At 41.4% G+C, this 18908-nt stretch overlaps 1 protein-coding gene across 4 annotated transcripts in view; it reads right to left on the minus strand.

The window, feature by feature from the left end:
- Window positions 1-130: 130 nt before the first annotated feature.
- The window catches only part of USP13 (ubiquitin specific peptidase 13), a 52166-nt gene continuing 33388 nt past the window's right edge, over window positions 131-18908 (minus strand). The window contains exons 11-22 of one of the 4 annotated variants that reach the window (XR_004242239.1): window positions 16704-16829; window positions 15274-15427; window positions 13460-13634; window positions 13007-13095; window positions 12553-12675; window positions 11113-11139; window positions 10248-10391; window positions 9108-9274; window positions 8438-8600; window positions 6764-6848; window positions 1533-6137; window positions 131-1393 (exon numbers count right to left, since the gene is read on the minus strand). Coding sequence is in view for 3 of the 4 variants with exons in the window: in XM_032120278.1 (XP_031976169.1) it covers window positions 6044-6137; window positions 6764-6848; window positions 8438-8600; window positions 9108-9274; window positions 10248-10391; window positions 11113-11139; window positions 12553-12675; window positions 13007-13095; window positions 13460-13634; window positions 15274-15427; window positions 16704-16829 (1347 nt within the window). In the remaining variant the exon portion in view is untranslated. The other 3 variants (XM_032120278.1, XM_032120279.1, XM_032120280.1) reach the window with 3 other exon arrangements.

The following is an 18908-nucleotide window of genomic DNA, read 5'->3' on the forward strand; positions in this document are numbered from 1 at the left end:
CTGAAAGGATTTTTTCAATGTCTTCTATCCTATTGTTTACAAAGTGAACATACTTCTCTGCTAAAAAGCTAAGTCCAAAAGATGCTTTTGTTCTCATTTTTCCTAAATTCATTGTTACTCTGAGGCAGAGTTATTTTTAGAATTGATTTTTATTTCGGCATGTTGATCAATTATACTTACAACTGGAATTTATACCAGCTGAGGCCTGGCCCAAAGGGTTCTGTACATACAGCCCATATGAGGAAAAACAGGAAAAAAGTAGATATGCATTTTTTCTGAAGACCATGCAATAATTAAAACAGAAGCAGTAATACCACAAAACAGCTTTTATGAAAACCAAAGCCAAGATGCAGTGACTGAAATCACTACTCAAGCAATTTCCCAAATACCACCGTAGGAGTTGGCTCTCAGCGCTTTTCAGTTCTGTCTTTCATGGGATGAGGTGAAAGTGCTGACAAGGATGATGTCATTCCTACTCTGTGTTTTTGCTGTGAGACACCAACATAAGCACAGACATGAGGGACAAAAATTTCTGTGTGCTGCTGTGGACAGAAAAGCTGACAGCCAGTGAGGGGCTGTGACAGTGACAGCACAGGGCTACAGAAAAAGAAAGACTCTCTCCATGGACATGTGGGCTGCTCCAGAAAAACAAACAGAAGCCACAGCTTGCCTGCAGAAGGAAAGCTCTGTCAGAAAAACCAACTGTCTGCCCATGGCTTTATCCAGAACCTTCCACCACGGAACAAAAGGGAACAGACACTGAAACCCCGCTAACCCTTACGTTAGGATGAAATTAATTGTGGGCTCTTGACACTGGTGTGTTTTGCTGGCAGATGTTAAGGTTAGGTTAGTCCTTTTTGCTCAAACACACTGACAAAGCAGCAGCAGGAAAATCCTTTAGCTGTGTGCTCCATAGGGAACCCAGACCAGGAACATAGCACTGCTATCCTAAAGCCAAAGACAGTGGGAGAAAAGCATCAGTACCAAATCAACATAAAAAACTGCTCAAAATCACTGGTAAAGACATCTGAAAACATAATCGCCCCCTCCAAACAGCTGTCAGTCATGCAGTAACTGTATGCAATAATTTTACGGCATTTGTCTTCCACCATGGCTGTCAGTGCTTCTCTTTTTCAGGTTAAGCTTGTAGGACACCTGAGGGACACAAAGGTGCTACTTCCCACTTCAGTGAGGGGGAGCAGAGGGTGGTAACTTGTCAGTTATCCAATACTACCTCCCACAAACAGTCTGCAAAAGCTAGCAGGCACAGGAAATTCCTGGAAATTCTGAACAGAGCCCATTAGCTTGTACAGGGAGCCACTCTCCCACCTCTTCCAGTTGCCACAAGTGGTGTGAACAGTGTGTCTTGAGTTGCCATGGTCACAAAGGATATCTGTGATAGGAGAGAAATCAAAACAGATCATTAAGTTTAGACCTCAGAAGCCGAACCATCTCTACATTTCTTATCATTCAACACATCACATGTCCTCTACTTCTATGCCAAGAAGTGTCACTGAGCCCAGCAGCTTTACCTCTTACGTCTCCTCCAGCTGCTGGTCCTGTAATCCTGTGATAAAAAGTTGTCATCCCTCAGTCTTCTTTTTCAGCCTACTCTTGCATCTACCAGAGTCCCAATAGTCACATTTCTATGTGAAGTCCTTACACATGAGGAAAACAGACTTCTCCTTTACTGAGCAGCAGAAGAAATTTCTAAGTGAATATGAGGAATTACAGACTGTGATAAAGCAGAAATTTGGGGTGAAATGACAGCACTATTCCACACAAACATTGCCAACTCTTGTGATCAAAGAACATCAACAGGTCTAAAAGTTAAAAACAAACAAACCAATCTAACTTAAGACCTGTTTTCTATTTTTTGCCATGTTGTATAACCACTCAGGGCTCGGGGATTTTATTTTTTTAAATCCACAGACATGCCAGGAGTCACAAGAAATCGAGACTCTCACAAACCTCTCTGTTCCCTATGCAGGGTTTTTTCAAGTAAAACACCAAATGTTACCACAAAGAGTGAGAGGCAGCATCAAAACACATTCTGTCTATTCCTGTTCAGTTCAGACAGGAATAAAGAAGCAAGAATCCACACAGTCACCAGATGTGAGAATATTTCTTTTAATTTAAAACAGTTGCAACAATGTCATTCACAGCCTTTCTCATCTCAGATGAATACTCTCCAGAAAGTTAACAGTGCTTCAAGCAAACAACTCTGAATGGTGCAAAGTAAACCAGGACAGACATTTCCAGGATACAACAGTAAAACCACTGAAGAGTGAGTAGAAATCAGACACCAATCTCAGCCATTAAGGTAGGAAGGGTGACAGGAAAAACAATAAAATGTCCAGTTACATATTTTGCATAGACTTCCAATGCATGAAAACAGCAAAGAGGATAAAAATGGCTGCTGCCAGGATGGAGAACAACAGGAATCAATTGGAGAGGTTTCTAAAGAAATCTAATGAGTTCTGGATGCATCCACTCTCTGAATGTGTGTTGTGACCCGGTGGAGGCTGCCTGAGTCAAAGAACTGGGCTGATGTTGGTTTCACTTACACCAAAGTCAGTCAGAGTTAACGGCACTGAACCCAGTAGAGTTACAAGTGATTGGAGTTCAGGAACATCTACATTTGTTTTAAAACCACAGCTCTGAATAAATTATTTTTTATCCTAATTATACTTTAGCTAGGAAGATTAAATAGGAGTTTGTGTCTACATGTGTTTTGGAGACTGGAGATTGTGTCTCAGAATGAGGAGTCTACTGGATCCAGCATGCTGCCAGGAATGAGAGCAGAAGAGGAAATCAAGGAAAAGTTGATTCGTTTTTCTTCCTTCCTATCTCCTAACCTAAATGTATTATACAAAAAAGTAAAAATAAGTCTGAGAAATAAGAGCATTATTTACTGCCAGCTCCTGGCTTGCCATAATTCTCAGGTTAGATTGTCTCAAATAGCTCACAGTGATTCTTTTTCCTCCATTCCTTTTTGTCAAGAAGCTCCCAGCTCACCAAGCCCCCAGCAGCTCCTCCAGCACTCAGACACAGGGAGTGTGCCCAGGCTGTGCCCTCAGACCTGGCCTGGCACGATTCAGCACATTCAGATTGTAGCAGGCACAGCCTCAAGATCAGTCTTCTCTTCAGTACAGTCTGTTTGAGTGGGCTTCTGCAATGCTGAAGTTTAAAAAAAACCAAAACCCACCAAAACTCCTCTCCCCCACATTAGGCTGAGGAGTCAGGAGTTAACATCCTGCTTCTCCAGGTTCATGATGCTCTTCACATAAAACCCATCACAAAAGGGAGACGACTTAACCGGTCACTTGAAAAAAGGAGGGAGGTCACTGTTTTGGGAGAGAATAAAGTAGTTCCTCAAGCACCTGACTGAAGAACTTCTAACATATTTTTAACTGCTAAATTTTAGAAAACCTGTAATCCTTTCCCTAAACTGCTCCCTGCACTCCTGACTAACTTTGGTTTGGGCAGGCAAAACACAGAAGTGATGAACAGAAAAGAACTCCAGGATCTGAGCTGCTCCAATTCACTCACCACAGCCAGCCAAGGGCCCTCCCCTTTCAACCACCACTTCCAGTTTATCACCTTCCAAGTGTGCCTCCCGAGACCAGGCAGCCCCACCACTGGGATGCACCAATTAGTTTGTGAGATTCCAGCTCCATCCTTGATCCTAGGAGACCAGCCATGCTTCCAGCTGGATAATGAACATGGGAGTTACTCTGTTGGCCTTTATTTACCCAACATTTCTAAATAAAAAGGCGGCAGCCACCAGATCTTGGTAGTTTATAGATAGCCCTTAAAGTTCACGAGGCAAGGGGGAAGCTGTTGCGTTGAATTTCCTTGGAATATACTTGGGAATTTAAAAAAAAAATTCAAAAACTAAAGGAAGGGGGTAAAAAAAGGCCTTTTCTCCTTTTTCTACTGCCAGAATTTAAAAAACCACAGATACATAGAAGTTTTGCTCTTTCACTTTAAATAGAAGATGTATCACTGCATAATTTGCTGATCCCATTTTCAAACCTGCCACTTTCTGGTGAAGTCCTCAAATATTCAAATTCTGGAAGAAGGAAAGAAATTACTGGCAGCTTTTATTTCATCCAGAACTAGTGGCTCAATAATTACAAGGCAGCTGAATCTCACAGGGGCCACTTATTAATGTTCTAGGACACTGCACTAATGTGTCAATAAGAGCACTAAGTGCAGGGAGCTTTCCCAGCAAGTACACACCTTTACACTCTACAGAATTATTGCACTGGAATTTCTCTCACAATATTTTAAGATCAAAACCTGATTAAAATATCAACAGTGTTTTTTGGCTCTGTGTGAGGCTTTATGACCAGAGGGAGGATTATTTTTCCCCAGACACTGTGAAAAACTAAAATGCCCTTCTCGTAACCAGGTGTTTGATTTGGGCTCTCTTCTGTAGTGTGGAGCTGCCTGAATTTTGCTATTAAACTTGCAGGCACTAACTGCATAGAAAATGTAATGACACCACTCTGGCTCTTCTGCACTCTGCAAAAAGGGATTTTTTTTTTTTTTTTTGACTGCTGCAATTTATTTTGAAGGCTTGGTAACATTGTACAAGGCAACTCCAGCAACAGCTCCTAAGCAGTGTCCAACACTCTGAACCTTTGGGTTTGTTCTTTTTTCAGAATCATGAAAGGTTTTGCACTCACCATTGTAATTTTTCTACAATGAGTGTTTTCAAATATAATTTTAAAATCCACATATGTATTCTCACCTGTGGAAAACACTTAAATAACACCAAAAAAAAAAAAAAAAAGACAGGAAAGGCCAGCCCCTGCCTACCCACCCCATCATCCCTGCCAGAGATATCAAACACCTTTTAGAAGGTGTCTGTTGAAGAGATCAGATTATTGGTGCATTTGCAAGTTTAAAGAAACTGGAAATACCAGTTCAAGGGGTTTTTTTGTTGTTTGTTTTTTGTTCTTGTTGGTTGTTGGTGTTTTGGTTTGGTTTTTTAAGGGAGGGAGAGAGGGGTAAGTCAATAAATCAGCAAATTTACTAAGCAATTTCCTCCACTCAGATATGAAAGTCAGTATTTAAGCAATCTTAGCAGAAAGCAGGATTGCACCGCGAGTACTTTGTCAGGAAGTTGATTTCTAATGGCATATGAGTGGTCTAGATACAAATTTCCCTGACATAAATATAATGGGACATTAAATCCTTCTTTACCACCCCCATAAGAAAACAAAATTTAAATAATACCCTTGCCTTTCCTGAGGGTGTGCATTTAATTTCATAGTCAGAAATTCTGCTGCTTTTAGCCATCTGTAATCCTGAATCTGTTGGAAGAACTTGCAAAATAAACATTCAAGTAAAGATGAAGAGACCTTTGTCTGCAAAAATAAAATTTCTCTTTGGCAAAAAATGTACAGGGCACTGACAGGAGATTGCTCCTGTCTCCATTAGTCTCTTAGGCTTATGCATGGAAAAGTGAAATCAAGACACTGTACCACTGAATTCCAACAGATACAACTTCAGCTGCCTTTTCTCACTGCGCTGAAAATAATCTCTGAAACAAGACATTCTGCTTTGAAGAACAGCCACAAACCCCCTCCTTTCAAATGATTTCTCTGAGTGGTCTGGACTCTGGATGGAAACACTGGCTCCCAAAGACACAAAGATTTGTTTGTGGTCTTCAAAGGATGCACGGACAGAACAGGCAGGAGCTGGGCTGAACTGGGCTATTTTTGCTCAACACTGAAGCTTCCATATTCTCCACACACTAGCTGCAAACTCCACCAGAAATCCATGTGGCCTGTAAGGTGTATAAATTTAAAACAATGTCCTATAGAGCACCTAATAGAAATCTTCCGTCTAACACTTAAGGCGGCATCAAATGATTGTTTTTAAATACACTATAAACATCCCATGTTTTCCTTTGCTTTTTGGCAGTCCAAGGGTTAGGGGTCTTTTGTTTGGTTTAGATTTTTATTGTTTGCTTTTTTGGGCAGGTTAAAAAGGCTTATGGCTTCTTAAGGCCAGGTGATAGATTTGAGGCCTAACTTGGTATCCTGTGGTAAAAATAAATGTAGCCCAGGTCTTTGGGAGGTCGTTCTGAGGCACAGACTCTAAGGTCGTTGTAGATCACCCATCTGAAAGGAAAACAGGATTGATTACATTCCATGTGTATAAAAATCATCACAGGTTCTCAGACCCAAACTTCAAAGAGCTTAAAATCTAAAATTAGGCACTGCAACAAGAACAAAGGATCAGAGAAACAGCCGAACCAGGTTTACTGGCAGAGTCAAGAATTGAAAAGGAGGAGGGATGTGCAGAGGCATGTGTAGTTACAGCCCAAATGAAGGAAAATCAGGGATTTCCAATGTCAAATAATGTGAGCATATAAAACATCACAGCCAAGATCAGCACCACAGTACCAGCAACACCAGTATCAGCCCATAGTCCCACAGGTTTCTATTGATGGGCAACAAAGGGAAGTTGGGGAGAGCTCAGACAAACTACGGCAGATACAGAACCAATGCCCCAAACTGAGCAGAGATTTGGAATGGCAAGCACAGGAGAGCCAGTGGTACATTTCACCACAGACTTCAGTGGGATCAGAACTGACTCATCATATCTGTGACAATTTTCATTTTTTTGGTGGGAAACCTACAGATGGCAACAGCCTGTGTTGTCTGCCATGAGCATGCCCTGCTCTGTACAGATGCTTCAAATCAAACATTTGCTCATGCCATGTGTCTCTCTCAGCTGCACTCACCTTCCTTCCTTTCTGAGATGACAAACGTAGTGGCCACTCATTGTGGATGTTCCCATGTGGCTGATGAACCCAAACAGCTCATATCCTGTTTTAAGAAACATAAATGGCACCCTGAGTCCTTTACTGCTAACACTGCAATATGACTCCAGGGGAAATGTTCTTTCTAATACTGGAGAAGCAGCTAAGCACTCCTAGCTCAGACTCTGCATCCCCAAACTCAGTTTCTGTTAACACTGCAGCATGTTCCAAATTTAACTAGTGGTCAGATTCACTGTCAAACATCAAATCAATCCAAATCAAACTCACACAGACCTGTGCACATACAGCAGGGCTGTGATCACAGCCCCTACTAGGAAAAAACTAGCAGATTCATTCCCAATTCACAGAGAGCACCACAGAAAGTGCCAAACAGGGAGTTCATTCTGCACACAAATTAGCTATGCCTATACGTGTGATCACAGACCCCCTATAAATCAAGACAACCCAGAAGTTTGTATTTCAGCAGCCCATAAAAGAGAGGACAGGAAAGAAAGCTCTTCCTTTAACACAAGGACAATTTTTGTGCTTAAAGTCTCTGGAGAACTCAGCACTGGTTCTTGATCCCCACCCATTCATGCCATTCACCCAAATTAGCACTAAAAGGAAAAGGGTACCTTCTTTCACGATATTGCATAAGGACATGGGCCTGGATTTTGGTGGAGAGGGCTTTCTGGAGCTATTTTACAGAATCATGTTGATTATCAGGATTTCAGGCTCTCAGTAAAGGGTCTCAGTCTATAAAGGCTAAGTACCACAAAAAATAATTATTCCAAGTTTGGGGCTTTTGTTAACCTAACGATAATCAATGTTTCCCATGTCTCCAAAAGACTTAAGGTTGGTATTTTTAATGTAACAGTAGCAACCACAGACAGAGAAATCAAATTGTCTGTTAATTTTTTGCCTTAGACCTTTACATTCAAGATCAGAGGTATAAGTTTAGAACATACTACAGTCATTAGAACTGGGCACCAAAGACCCTTCAAAAAGCTTTCTGATATCCTTAGCACCGCCACCGAGCTTTGTACTCCAGTGCTGTGACACCCCCAGGAGGTTCTTTGCCTACTTCTCAACTTTGCCTGCTGTACATTAGCCCCATCTTGTGGTTTATTTAGCAGCAGTATGACAGAGAATCTCAACCAAACAAAACAAAACACGCAGGCAGTGACTATACCTGTCGTATTGTGAATAAGGAACTTGGTTAAAGGGATTATCAAACTGCCCAGCAGACCACAGGAGGACAGAAACTCAGGTGGTCTGTAACAGCAGTGTTGTCTTTAGGATGCTCAGCCTCTGAAAATTTAAACATTCTAGCTTTTCTTTGTCTTTTTATCTTATAGCAACAGAACAAAAAGTAAACCTAGGCCAGGAGAGGCTTATATGCTCTAGTAGCAAGGAACTTTGGACTTGGGTTATTCAGTGAGTCCAAGGAAAGAGTTTCCTGAGCAAACATGGCCCACAGAACTCAGCAGCCCACAGAGCTGGATTCAGCCCCAGAAAGAAGACTGGAAATAAATTGTCTGGATCATATCCAAGAAACCCCACAATAACTACTTTCTAAACAGGAAGGAGCTCTATGAATGTGGTGGGTGTGACGCAACAAAATGACAACCAGGTCTAAGCTGAAGCAGAACTTACTTCCAGGCCCATCTTTGATCCTGGGTCCCTCTGACCCTGTCTCTGCAAGGATATTGGCATTAGCATTGTTCTCCATATCCATCGTGTCCAAAGCAGGGTCACTCTCTTCCTCAGGGTCAGGGTGGCTGAAGATCCACTCCAGTGCACGCTCCAAGTTATTGTTCTGCCAGTCAAACAATCAAAAGGGCAGCCTTTAATATACTCTCTATCATCATGTTGCCACTCATCAGCCTTTGAACAGTGTAAGGATCGTGTTAACAGCACTTAAAACTTGTAAGATACCTCTGTCTCCCTGGAAAATAGTATTCAGCAAACAGACTGCAAAAGCTTGACAGATGGAAAAGAAATAATCCCACAGCTAAGGCCCACTGCCTCATGTTCTCATCTTGCAGACACACAGTATCTAAGCATCCAGGTTATTTTTCAACAGGTAGTAAAAGCAGGCAAGTTTTCTTCACTGTCTTCCACACTTCAACATTCCAGTGAAACACACAAACCACCTTCCCCAACCCAGAGAAGTCAGGCATCCCACACTTTGCCAGGATAGTTCCAGGCCCATCATCCACTAACTGGATTTTTAGACACATTTCCAAGGCATCTGAGCACATGCATGCACAAAGCACAGAACATGAAACAAAACCCCAGTGCTACCAATAACCCACAAACTCACTGTTGCCTTCAGTGCCTGAATCGCTAGATTCCTTTGGAATCCCATGGAAATGATAATTGCAACCATCTCTTCAGGAGGCTGGTTATCTAGCCCTACAGCTCCTAAAGCAGCTGTCCCACTGGAAGCAACTTCTCCAAATGCAGGTATGACCAATGGCTCAGCAAAGTCTGGAACAAACAAACATTCATCAGTTCCTTCTTTTGCCTCACTGAACTGGAAAGTCAAAAACAAACACAAACAAACAACACACACACCTGAAAAGCAGTCCTGAAATCAACGTAAGTTCATTTCACTGGCATCTAAATTCAGACCTAGATGTGTGAAAAGCCTTAAAAACAACAAAATGAATGGGCACTCTACAAAATATACAGGTCCACATGCTCACACTGAGCAGACTGGAATAACTTGGTATGTTGCAGAAGTGAAACTGCAGGAAAGCAGCAAAGATTGGTATGGAAGCAATGACAGAACCAGGATAATAGACAACCCAGTGCATGGACGTAAAATGAACTGACTCCATATCTGAAAATGTCAGCTAAGTCCAAGTGAAACTCATTCCCCATTTACACAAGCAACACAAAAGCCCATGGTGAAGCATGAATTCAACCAAATCTGGAGTTTTCTGGCAAGGGAGTACTCAGGTGCACTCAGTGCTGAATCATGAGTCCAAACTTCGCATGGATGAAAACACAGGAAGTGGAGAACATCTAGCAGCCCTGTCCATCACTAGACAGCCCAAGTATGGCATGAATGCTCCAGCCTGAGCTAGAGAAGGCTGATATGGAAGAAAAGCATCCAAACCACAGGGATTCTTTGTACTTACACTTGGTCCCAAGTCAGCTTCCCCCTTAGCAGCACGGACCTAGCCAAAGGGTGGAAACAGAGCTGGCCCACACCAGTGGTGAGGACAGGACTTCTGGTGTAGCTTAGTTTGTTGTCTTCTTCTAGGCAGAGGATACCACATAATGGTCAAGATCTGCACATCCCAGGAGCAGCTTAGGAAAATTCACTCACACCTCCAGGTTTCCCAGGTGGGGAAGGGGGGGCCGTTGTTTCTCTGTCACACATTATAAAATTTCTACTGACTGCCAAAATCCACAACCAGGAGCTGAGTTTAACTTACACCTTCCAGTCACTGACCTGGTTCTTCCATGTGTGCAATGATCCAGTTGAAAGCAACTTCAGCACCCAGGTTGCCCGTGTAGTACACAGCCTTCCGACATGCTTCCAAAGGAAAGCCCATCTCTGCCAGCTGCATAACTGAGGACTCATCAATATCTAGGGCTACAAGAAAGGACCTTCTAAAATATGAAAGTCGAATTTCATCCATTGTATAATATTTTTTATTGTTACTCATGGTGCCATATATTACAGTACATATTGCTTGGATTTGGTTTAGTACTTCAATAAACCCACAGTCATCAGAAAACAGCCTTGTACAAACCATTACAGTAGTTGTTCTGGACTTACTGATAATCTTTTGTCTTAGTAGAGACATAGATGCCCACATATGTCATTAAGTCTTGATGAATTCCTATGGGACTTTATTTATTTTAAAAAACCTCAGCAGTGGATTTCAAGGGGTAAGGAAGTCAGGTGCTGAGCTCAGCTGGAGATGGCAGCCAAAACCAAGCATCTCTCAGAGGCAGGATCTTGCAGGTTTGAGAAACAACAGCTGCCAGATCTGGCAGCCTCTGAATGACAGTGTCTGACAGCTTTACATGAGGTCAGAGTCCAGAGGGAGCCAGGATCAAGTGGTTGTGACCCCCAGAACTGCAAGAACCTCCTGAGGAGCAGCAGGTAGAGGAGCAGCTCATATTCTGGCTACACTGACTCCTTAAGAGAGTCCTGCGCACATGGAAGTAAACATTGAACAAGCACTGAAATCAGCTTTTGTTTGTGAGCATGCAGGGTAAGGCTTCCTGCATCTCTGTGAGGACAGAGAAGCCATTAGCTAAGCAAAAGCATAACAATATTTTAAGCAGTAGAAAAATGAGATACGTACACTCCACGAAATGGTTCGTCATGCGATCTGAAAATTAACAATGGAAAAAAAACAGGACTTCTATGAAGGTTAAGTAGATCCATATGGGTAAAACAATTCCATAGTTTTAAACTCACAGAAATATTTGACCTCATGGAGACAGGGCAGTTTCATCCTTACCTCCCTGATGTTTTTGCCATGAATTAGAGCAGGGATGTTTCTGCTCAGTAGTTTTTTTCCATAACTCAGCTCAGAGCAAAGTGTCACTGGTACTATAAACCAGTAGGAAATAAAGCTGATGGCTGACCTAAGCAAGAATCTGTTAAAAATAAAGTACCATCACCCATGAATTTACACTAAAACTAGGTCAGTCCATTCAGCAAGACAGTAAGAAGGAACAGGCCTTTGTGAGGAACTTATATAGATAAGGGATGAAATTAAAACCTTTAGAGAATTGAATTCTGTCATGTCCTTGCTCTGCACACAATTTCAGGTAGTAGCTGTCTTTCACATGCATACAGCATGGTATTATGCCACCACTATCATAAATATCCAAGCAAATGGGGCAATCATGTCATGAGAGCAGTTGCATTACTGGCTTCATATTAAATGCTGAGGCAGTCAAACTTCAGTCATCTGGAGGAAAGTGTAACCACCTGGGTCTAAGGTCACGCCATAAAAACATGATTTTACTTGCTAAAAACCATTTTATTCTCCAGGGAAACCCAGGGAATAAAGAAGGAGGATATTTAATATTCTTTTTTCTGAACTTTAGCATAAAAAAACCAGTACTTAAGGAAAAGAAAACGCAGCATAGCATGTTAATCACTCCTCTTTCTTTCTGCTCTACAAATACTATAGTAAGCTGTTTGCCATCATCTCCTTGAGACAGAGCTTTTTTCAATGGGCTGTGCAGCCCATGTACATGCAAAGAGGACTGTGCATGCAGGCACAGCTGCTAGGGCCTAACAATTCTTGTATTTTAAAAATGAATAAAATTTAGAGTCTTACTCAACGCCTGGAAAGCTGTTATCTTAAACTGTAGTCTTTTGTGTCTTAAGTATTGTTGTACAGGGCTGGACCTGGGAAGTGCACAGTGACTTTACTGCAAGGGAGTCATGGGCACGCACTGAAGGTTCAAGGAGAGAGTCAAGGACAACAACATCAACTATCAAACCTCTTAGGGAAAGGTGTCCCTACCCATGGCAAGGGGGTTGGAACTAGATGATCTTTAAGATCCCTTCCAACCCAAAACAGTCTGTGATTCTACAATAAATCCTGAAAACAGAAAAGCTGGAAGAACTAGGGTTGTCCAGTAGGGAGAAAAAAAGGCTGTGGGGTGTTGTAGAATCTTCAATTACAGAAATACAGAGCTGTTTTTTTGTTCATAGCTCCAAATGGTGAAGATTAAAGATGATCCCTGTGTGCTAAGAGGAAAGGGGAGAACAAGTCAGTAAATACCTTTTGGGTCATCAGGAATGACAATGGGAGGAGCAATGTCTGGGAGTTCCTCTTCTCCTGGCTGGAGCCCCCTGGCCCGAAGGTGGCTGATATCCAGGAAATCTGGCATGTCTATAGAAACATCTACAAAAGCAGAGAAATGAGCTAAGCTTCTGCAGCCAGCAAAACAACCTACCCCTTCAGAGAGGGAACTCTGGTACTCAAGGTACAGGAACAGCAAAAGAGTTCTTGGTGAAATTTGGAACGCTAAAGCACAATTTAACTAGCTCAGATGACATGAAACTGTGTTTTTGCTGCACAGACCTGATGGATTGGTTTACTTTGTCACAAAGGGAAAGAAGATTCAATTAGGATCTTCACAGTACAACCTTAAAGACTTGAGTCAGGTCCTCATTATAGTGTGCACACTTTATTGATTATCTTGGCTAGAAAGGTAAATAAAACAAGTACATACCAAGCTTTTTGGGTATCCAGTCAAGGCCAAAAGTGAATTTCTTTATCTGCACCACTAAGTACTCAGGAAATGAAGCAAAACGGGAAGTCCTGGGACGAACAAGAAACACAACTCATTGAAATCAGGCAACACAATCCCCAGCAGCACCGATCTCAGTACCTCATGCACACTGAGTGAGATGTTGACACACAGGACCCAACCCTACAAGCATTTAAAGTTCAAGCTCTCAACTACCAGACTGCATCAACTCTTGGAGTCTGACCACTGAGAACAACTTATTTCCTGCTCAACTCATCATTACAACTCTTGCAAGGCATGATCTGCACATCACATTGATGAACCCCATCACTAATGTGATGCCAGAGCTCTGTGGCATTTGTGTGTTTCTCTCTGCACCATGTCCAGGCAACAAGATAAGCAAAGTTTCTAACGGGCAGCCAGACACACACTTACTTAACTCCTGCAGATTTTGCTTGAAGGGCACTGCTCCAAAAATCCTCTACATTGCTTGGTTCAGAAAAGGCCTGCAGACATGCACTAAATGGGATCTTGGCACGGACCAGCTCTGGCAGAGGTCTCCTTGCAGCTTCTGCTTCTCGCCTCTTCAATTCATAGGCAATTAATTCATCTGAGAAATACACACAACACTAGCTAATGAACATTGTCATGGTTATATGTTCCTCAGCAGGCCTATTTTTGCAAGTTTTAGAAATGCAAAAATCTACTTAGCAATGAAAGGTTTACATGCTTTTAACTAGACATCAAATCTTTTTGTCTGCACTGGGGTCAGGAGCTACACTTAGAACATCTCTGTTTGAAGGTTTTTGTTCATGGTGAAAAGGCAGAACTAGAAATACCAGGCAACAGGCAATGAAAACTTTGCCATGACAGCCAAAATTCTGTGTGAACAGTAACACCACCTACCCACTTTATCAGAGCTCAATCTGAGTTGGAAAGTTATTGCTGTCTATCTGTGTCATCTGACTTTTTAGACAGGCCAAGATTATGTATGATCTTGTCTTGACACTGGCAAGCTGAGCAGTGCCATATGGTAAATTCACAAACTAATCTGTCTCCTGAGTCATTACCTGGAAATAACATGTTCTTTTATAAGCAACAGAGTCATCACTGAAACTGGTGAACAAAGAATGCAAAGTTCTCCTAAACTTCTTGTCCAATGTAAGGAGTTGTGGGCTAGGTAAAAAGTAGGTAGAAATTCTCTGCCTTGTGGGATTTCATAGGATCTCATCAAACAAGCAAAATAGATCCTTCTGGTTTTATGTCGCTGTTGTACCGGGGACGGCGAGAACACTGACACAGAGTTCAAGTCCAGGATAAAATGGGACTATTTAATTAATTACAATCTCATTTATACAACTTGGTTTACAAGAATGTGTAAGGCTATTGGTCACTTGACCATCCAGCTCTCAGAGTGACTGGCTGAATGCTATGACACCCATTTCAAAATATTTTCTTCAGTGTACCATAACAAGACTGTGCATAACAAGTTTGCACCAGTGAGATAAAGTCTCGGTTTACGAAAACCTCTACACTGTTTTCAGCTAGCTTGCGTGAGAAAGGAAAACTTCACAGCATGCTGGAAAGCTGGAAAATTTCTCTGCTGAAAGCTTTTCAGTATCCACAGTTTTAAAATATTTTAAATGTTCAGATTATGTAGGAAATCAGAGGCACATCTCCCTTCGTGTTTCTGCAATGTCCCATTCACTTCTATCTCAAGCATACATTTATTATGCTACTCCGAAAGGCTCTTCAGCACTGATTGCACGGGCAACCACAACTTGTCAGTGCCTCCCTCCTGCTCCAAGTCCTCAAACCTCCTGGACCATTTTCTCCTTCAAAAATAAGCGTGCTTTTCACAGGCATGAAAAAACACTCCTGTTTATTAAATCAACATCCAACACTGCATCCTCTGTTCCTCCTCCCATAAAGCCCAGAACATCCAAATTCTGTGTTTTGGATTTATAGATGACAAACTATCTTATACCCTATTCTCTATCACCATATTAGATCTTATAATCTGCTGCTAAAGAACAGAAAGTAGATTTGGGGTTTTGGTAGTTTTGTTTTGCTTTTTTTTGGGTGTGTTTTTAAAAGATATTCATTAGTATGTTCAGTTCCTTTTTTACAATGAAGAAGTTTTCACAAACTGTTTCACTGTCCAGGACAAAGCAGATTCAGTGCTGGTGGGGATCTCTGGGCACAGTGTGGCACATTCCCGGGTCAAACAGAGCAGTTTGTTCCTTTACCTTTGTTTGTTGCTGCCTCCATGGCCACAGGTAACTGCATGATGTAGTCCACCCTCTCCGTGTAGCGCACCTTCCTGGACTGGCAGCACTGCGTGCGCTCCTCCACCAGGAACCGGAAAACATCACTGGGGTTTTCTGAACCCACAGGGTTCCTCTGAAAGGAATATTAGACCAAATCACTTCTGTGGTGATCATCAAAATGGTCAGAAAACCCCAAGGCTGCTGGTTGTTTTAAGGCAAGCACGAAGATACTGATCTGGCAGCTCGGCTCACACTGGACTGGATGCAGAGCTGTGGCACTCAATAGAGAGAAAACCACTGAAGTCCACAATTTCTGTATCCACAGCAGCATCTTTCTACACACAGGAACTTGCAGGGTATGTACCCAAAGAACGTGACTGAGTGAAGGCAAACAGAAGAAGGTAGGAAGGTGGCAAGTTACAGTAAAGACAGAAAGCTCAGATAAATAACATGGAGCATCCTCTCAGCAAACAGAGGAGCTCCTACCCCTCTGAATATGTACTGAAACAGAACAAGCAACTTGTAGTCCATTATCTAGATGGGAATGTCATGCAAATAATATACCTCCTCTTTGTTGTTCATGTTAATGTCTGTTATCAGGCAAGAAACAGAAAAGTGTCTTCTAACCACCCTATAATCAGTACATGCATTTAGGTATGTGGAATATTATGCATACAAATGTGAGTAACTTCATCTAGAGACTGAACACATGAATAAACACCCTTGATTCTTGGGGAAAATGGGAAAACGAGGGAGGAAGGGTAGACAAGAAATGCTTTACATCAAAACTGCATGTATTTGTATATTTCTTTTCAGAAAGACAGCATTAAAATTCACAGTATGATTCCTTTACACACAGCACTGAGCTGGAGCTTGGTGGAACTAAAGCTTTGCACAGGAATACTCAACTGACAAATAGCCACTCTGCTTTCAGCAGGGAAATCCCTCCTTCCATGATTCAATGCCATACAGCTGGGATTTGTAAAACAGCTGGACAGGGTAATTAATTTGCTCCCAACAATTATATATATTTGGAACAATAACAATAATAATCATAATACCCAATCCATTAATATTCCATGACAGACTGTAATATGGTAAACAAGAACAGCAATTTAAAAGGTCACATATGTTTATAAAACTTATAGCCTGTACAGTGATGCTTGACCTCTTTATTTTTTTTAGCAGCAGCACTGGCCCTGTTCATGGTCATGAAAGAGTCTGAAGTAAAGAAGAGGAAGAATTTAAAAAGCAAATGTTTCTAAAACAAAATACATTTAAATTAGTCCCATCTTCTACGTATCTAAGGCTAAAAATAGTGCAAGTAAAAAATGAGCTGCTCATGTAACAGTTTTGCCTTCATTGTCTAATATAACCAGAAAAAGAAGCAGTAATTCAGATTTTCTCACCTCTACTAGATTTATAAGATGTAGGAAAAATTCCTGTGCGTCTTGTTGTCTATTAGAAGAAAATTCTGGGTGGCCTTTGCTTATAAAAGCCTTGAACATTCGGGGAGATATTCCATTGTGTTGAGGCTAAATAAAAGAGAGAAAAGCTTTTACAAAGGGATTTTTATTCAATCATGGACCAAATATCTCGAAGTTACTCCACTAGATCTATCTGTGGCCCATTTCTGGCACTGGAGGAATGATAGGTTCCATTTCACCTAGTTTCCCGTTGTAATAAAAATGGGAAGAGTCCTGAAACATGATTTGGGTGGTTTAAAATATGTTTTATGGCTTAGTTCCTACAGCACTCACTCTACCTGTCCTTTGGCATTTGGCGTTTTAAAGAGACTACTGGAGATTTTTAAAGGCTAGTAGTTTTCAGAAAGGCTGAAAGCCTACATTGTTTTATAACATTTGATATTGCTTTCAGAACCCTGTGCCAGAACGTTGAAGCACTTTGGTGTATCAGCTGGCAGCTTTCCTCGGAGCAAAACCTTTCCAGAGAGCTGTACAGACTCAAGCAGAGAACAACTAATGTGTGCAGCATGCGTTCCCAGGTGGGTTGTTAAGAGCAGACATGAATTCGCAATTTGCAGGTGTTGGTCATGTTGAAAAACCATAACTTACTGCCTTTGGCCATTCAGTTACACCAGGAGGAAACTGCCCTAAATTAGAAAACCTCCAGTTTCCAAGAGAGTCCTAGTTTTGACTTTCTAATCCTTTATACCACTCTAAGAACCTCCCCAACCATTCCAGATCCTCAAGACAACACTAGCTATTATGCCTTTTAAATAACATTTTTGAAGGGGTCATAATCTTTTACTCAGATTTACTCAGAATGGTGCCCTCCCCATTCATGAAACCAAATAATTTTCTAGACAATCCAAGCAAAAGTATAACCTTTAGGAGCTCTCAGAGGCTGTCAAAAACTCAGCCAATCTCATTCCTTACTACACTTACACTATCATATGAATATAAAAATAGAAAAAGCAGCATGAAATGGTGCATATAAAAAACACACTAGAAGAGCAAATTTTTTTTCTTCATTTTACCAGGGTACAGTATTCCCAGACCCACTGAAATCAGAAGCAGATTCTCAGTTTTAATGCTTTTTCAATTTTTGGCAATACACCACCAACCACATTAGGCCAAGATGAACCTTAAAGGCCCCCATCAAGAGACAGAGTCTCAGTATTGCTTGGACCAAGAGATGTTCTAGGGATTTCTGCATCCTGGGTTATGTATTGCTTCAGTGTCCTCAACTGCCTTCCATCAAAAGTAGGACTGGGGAGAGAAATGCATAAAGCAGCTCACATTACAACATCCCAGGCTTCTTCCTATGCCAGAAGCAAGAATGTGGCACACTTGCCCTGCTGTATAATGAAGTGAGTTTGGATTCAAGCTTTGCTTCCACCTATGCACTTTGTACTCAGCCACTCCAGCAGGAAGAACAGAAACATGCCATGTGTGACAGTCTGCAAAAGAGGACTGAATCCTGCAATCTCACCTCAAGGACAAAAAAAAGGGAAAAAAAAAACCCAAACAACACAACAGAAGAAATGTTAAGCAGAAAATCAAGTCCTGGCTGTTGACCTTTTAGGCATTCAGCCTTTTTTTAATCCTAAAGTAGGTCCAAGAAAAATGCTGCCATTTCCAGGCTAAACTTCTGCGGTGAAAAATTTCAAGTCCACAGCACCATGAATATTTACAGAATACCTGGCATACTTTCCCCCTCAACAGTTGCAAAACAGTTTAGCTAAATATAGATTGTGCTGGACCACTGCAGATCTCTTGTGAATGCTTTTACAGCCAACAACTCCCCAAAACTTTGGATGAATTCCAAAGGCTCAGAAAGATTGAGAACTTCTTTGCATGTAGAAAGGGGAAAAAATAAAGGAATAAAAGTAAAATGAATAATTAATATTATAGACACAAAGCAGAAGCTCTTAAAAAACATTTAAGACCCAAACCGCTATGCAAACAAAAAAAAAGTATCCTCAACCTGAAAAAAACACAGATTTGTATTCCAAGAGTGAAGGAATAGATAAAATATCTATACCTGATTTTTTTTATACAAGCAACAAAAGCTGTAAAGTCTGTTTCAAATCCTAATATATGCTATGAATTGCCTGATAAGGAAGTCATTTCTTGTATGTAACTTCAGCT

The sequence above is a fragment of the Corvus moneduloides genome, chromosome 10 (assembly GCF_009650955.1).
Source record: "Corvus moneduloides isolate bCorMon1 chromosome 10, bCorMon1.pri, whole genome shotgun sequence".
Taxonomy (NCBI): Eukaryota; Metazoa; Chordata; class Aves; order Passeriformes; family Corvidae; genus Corvus; species Corvus moneduloides.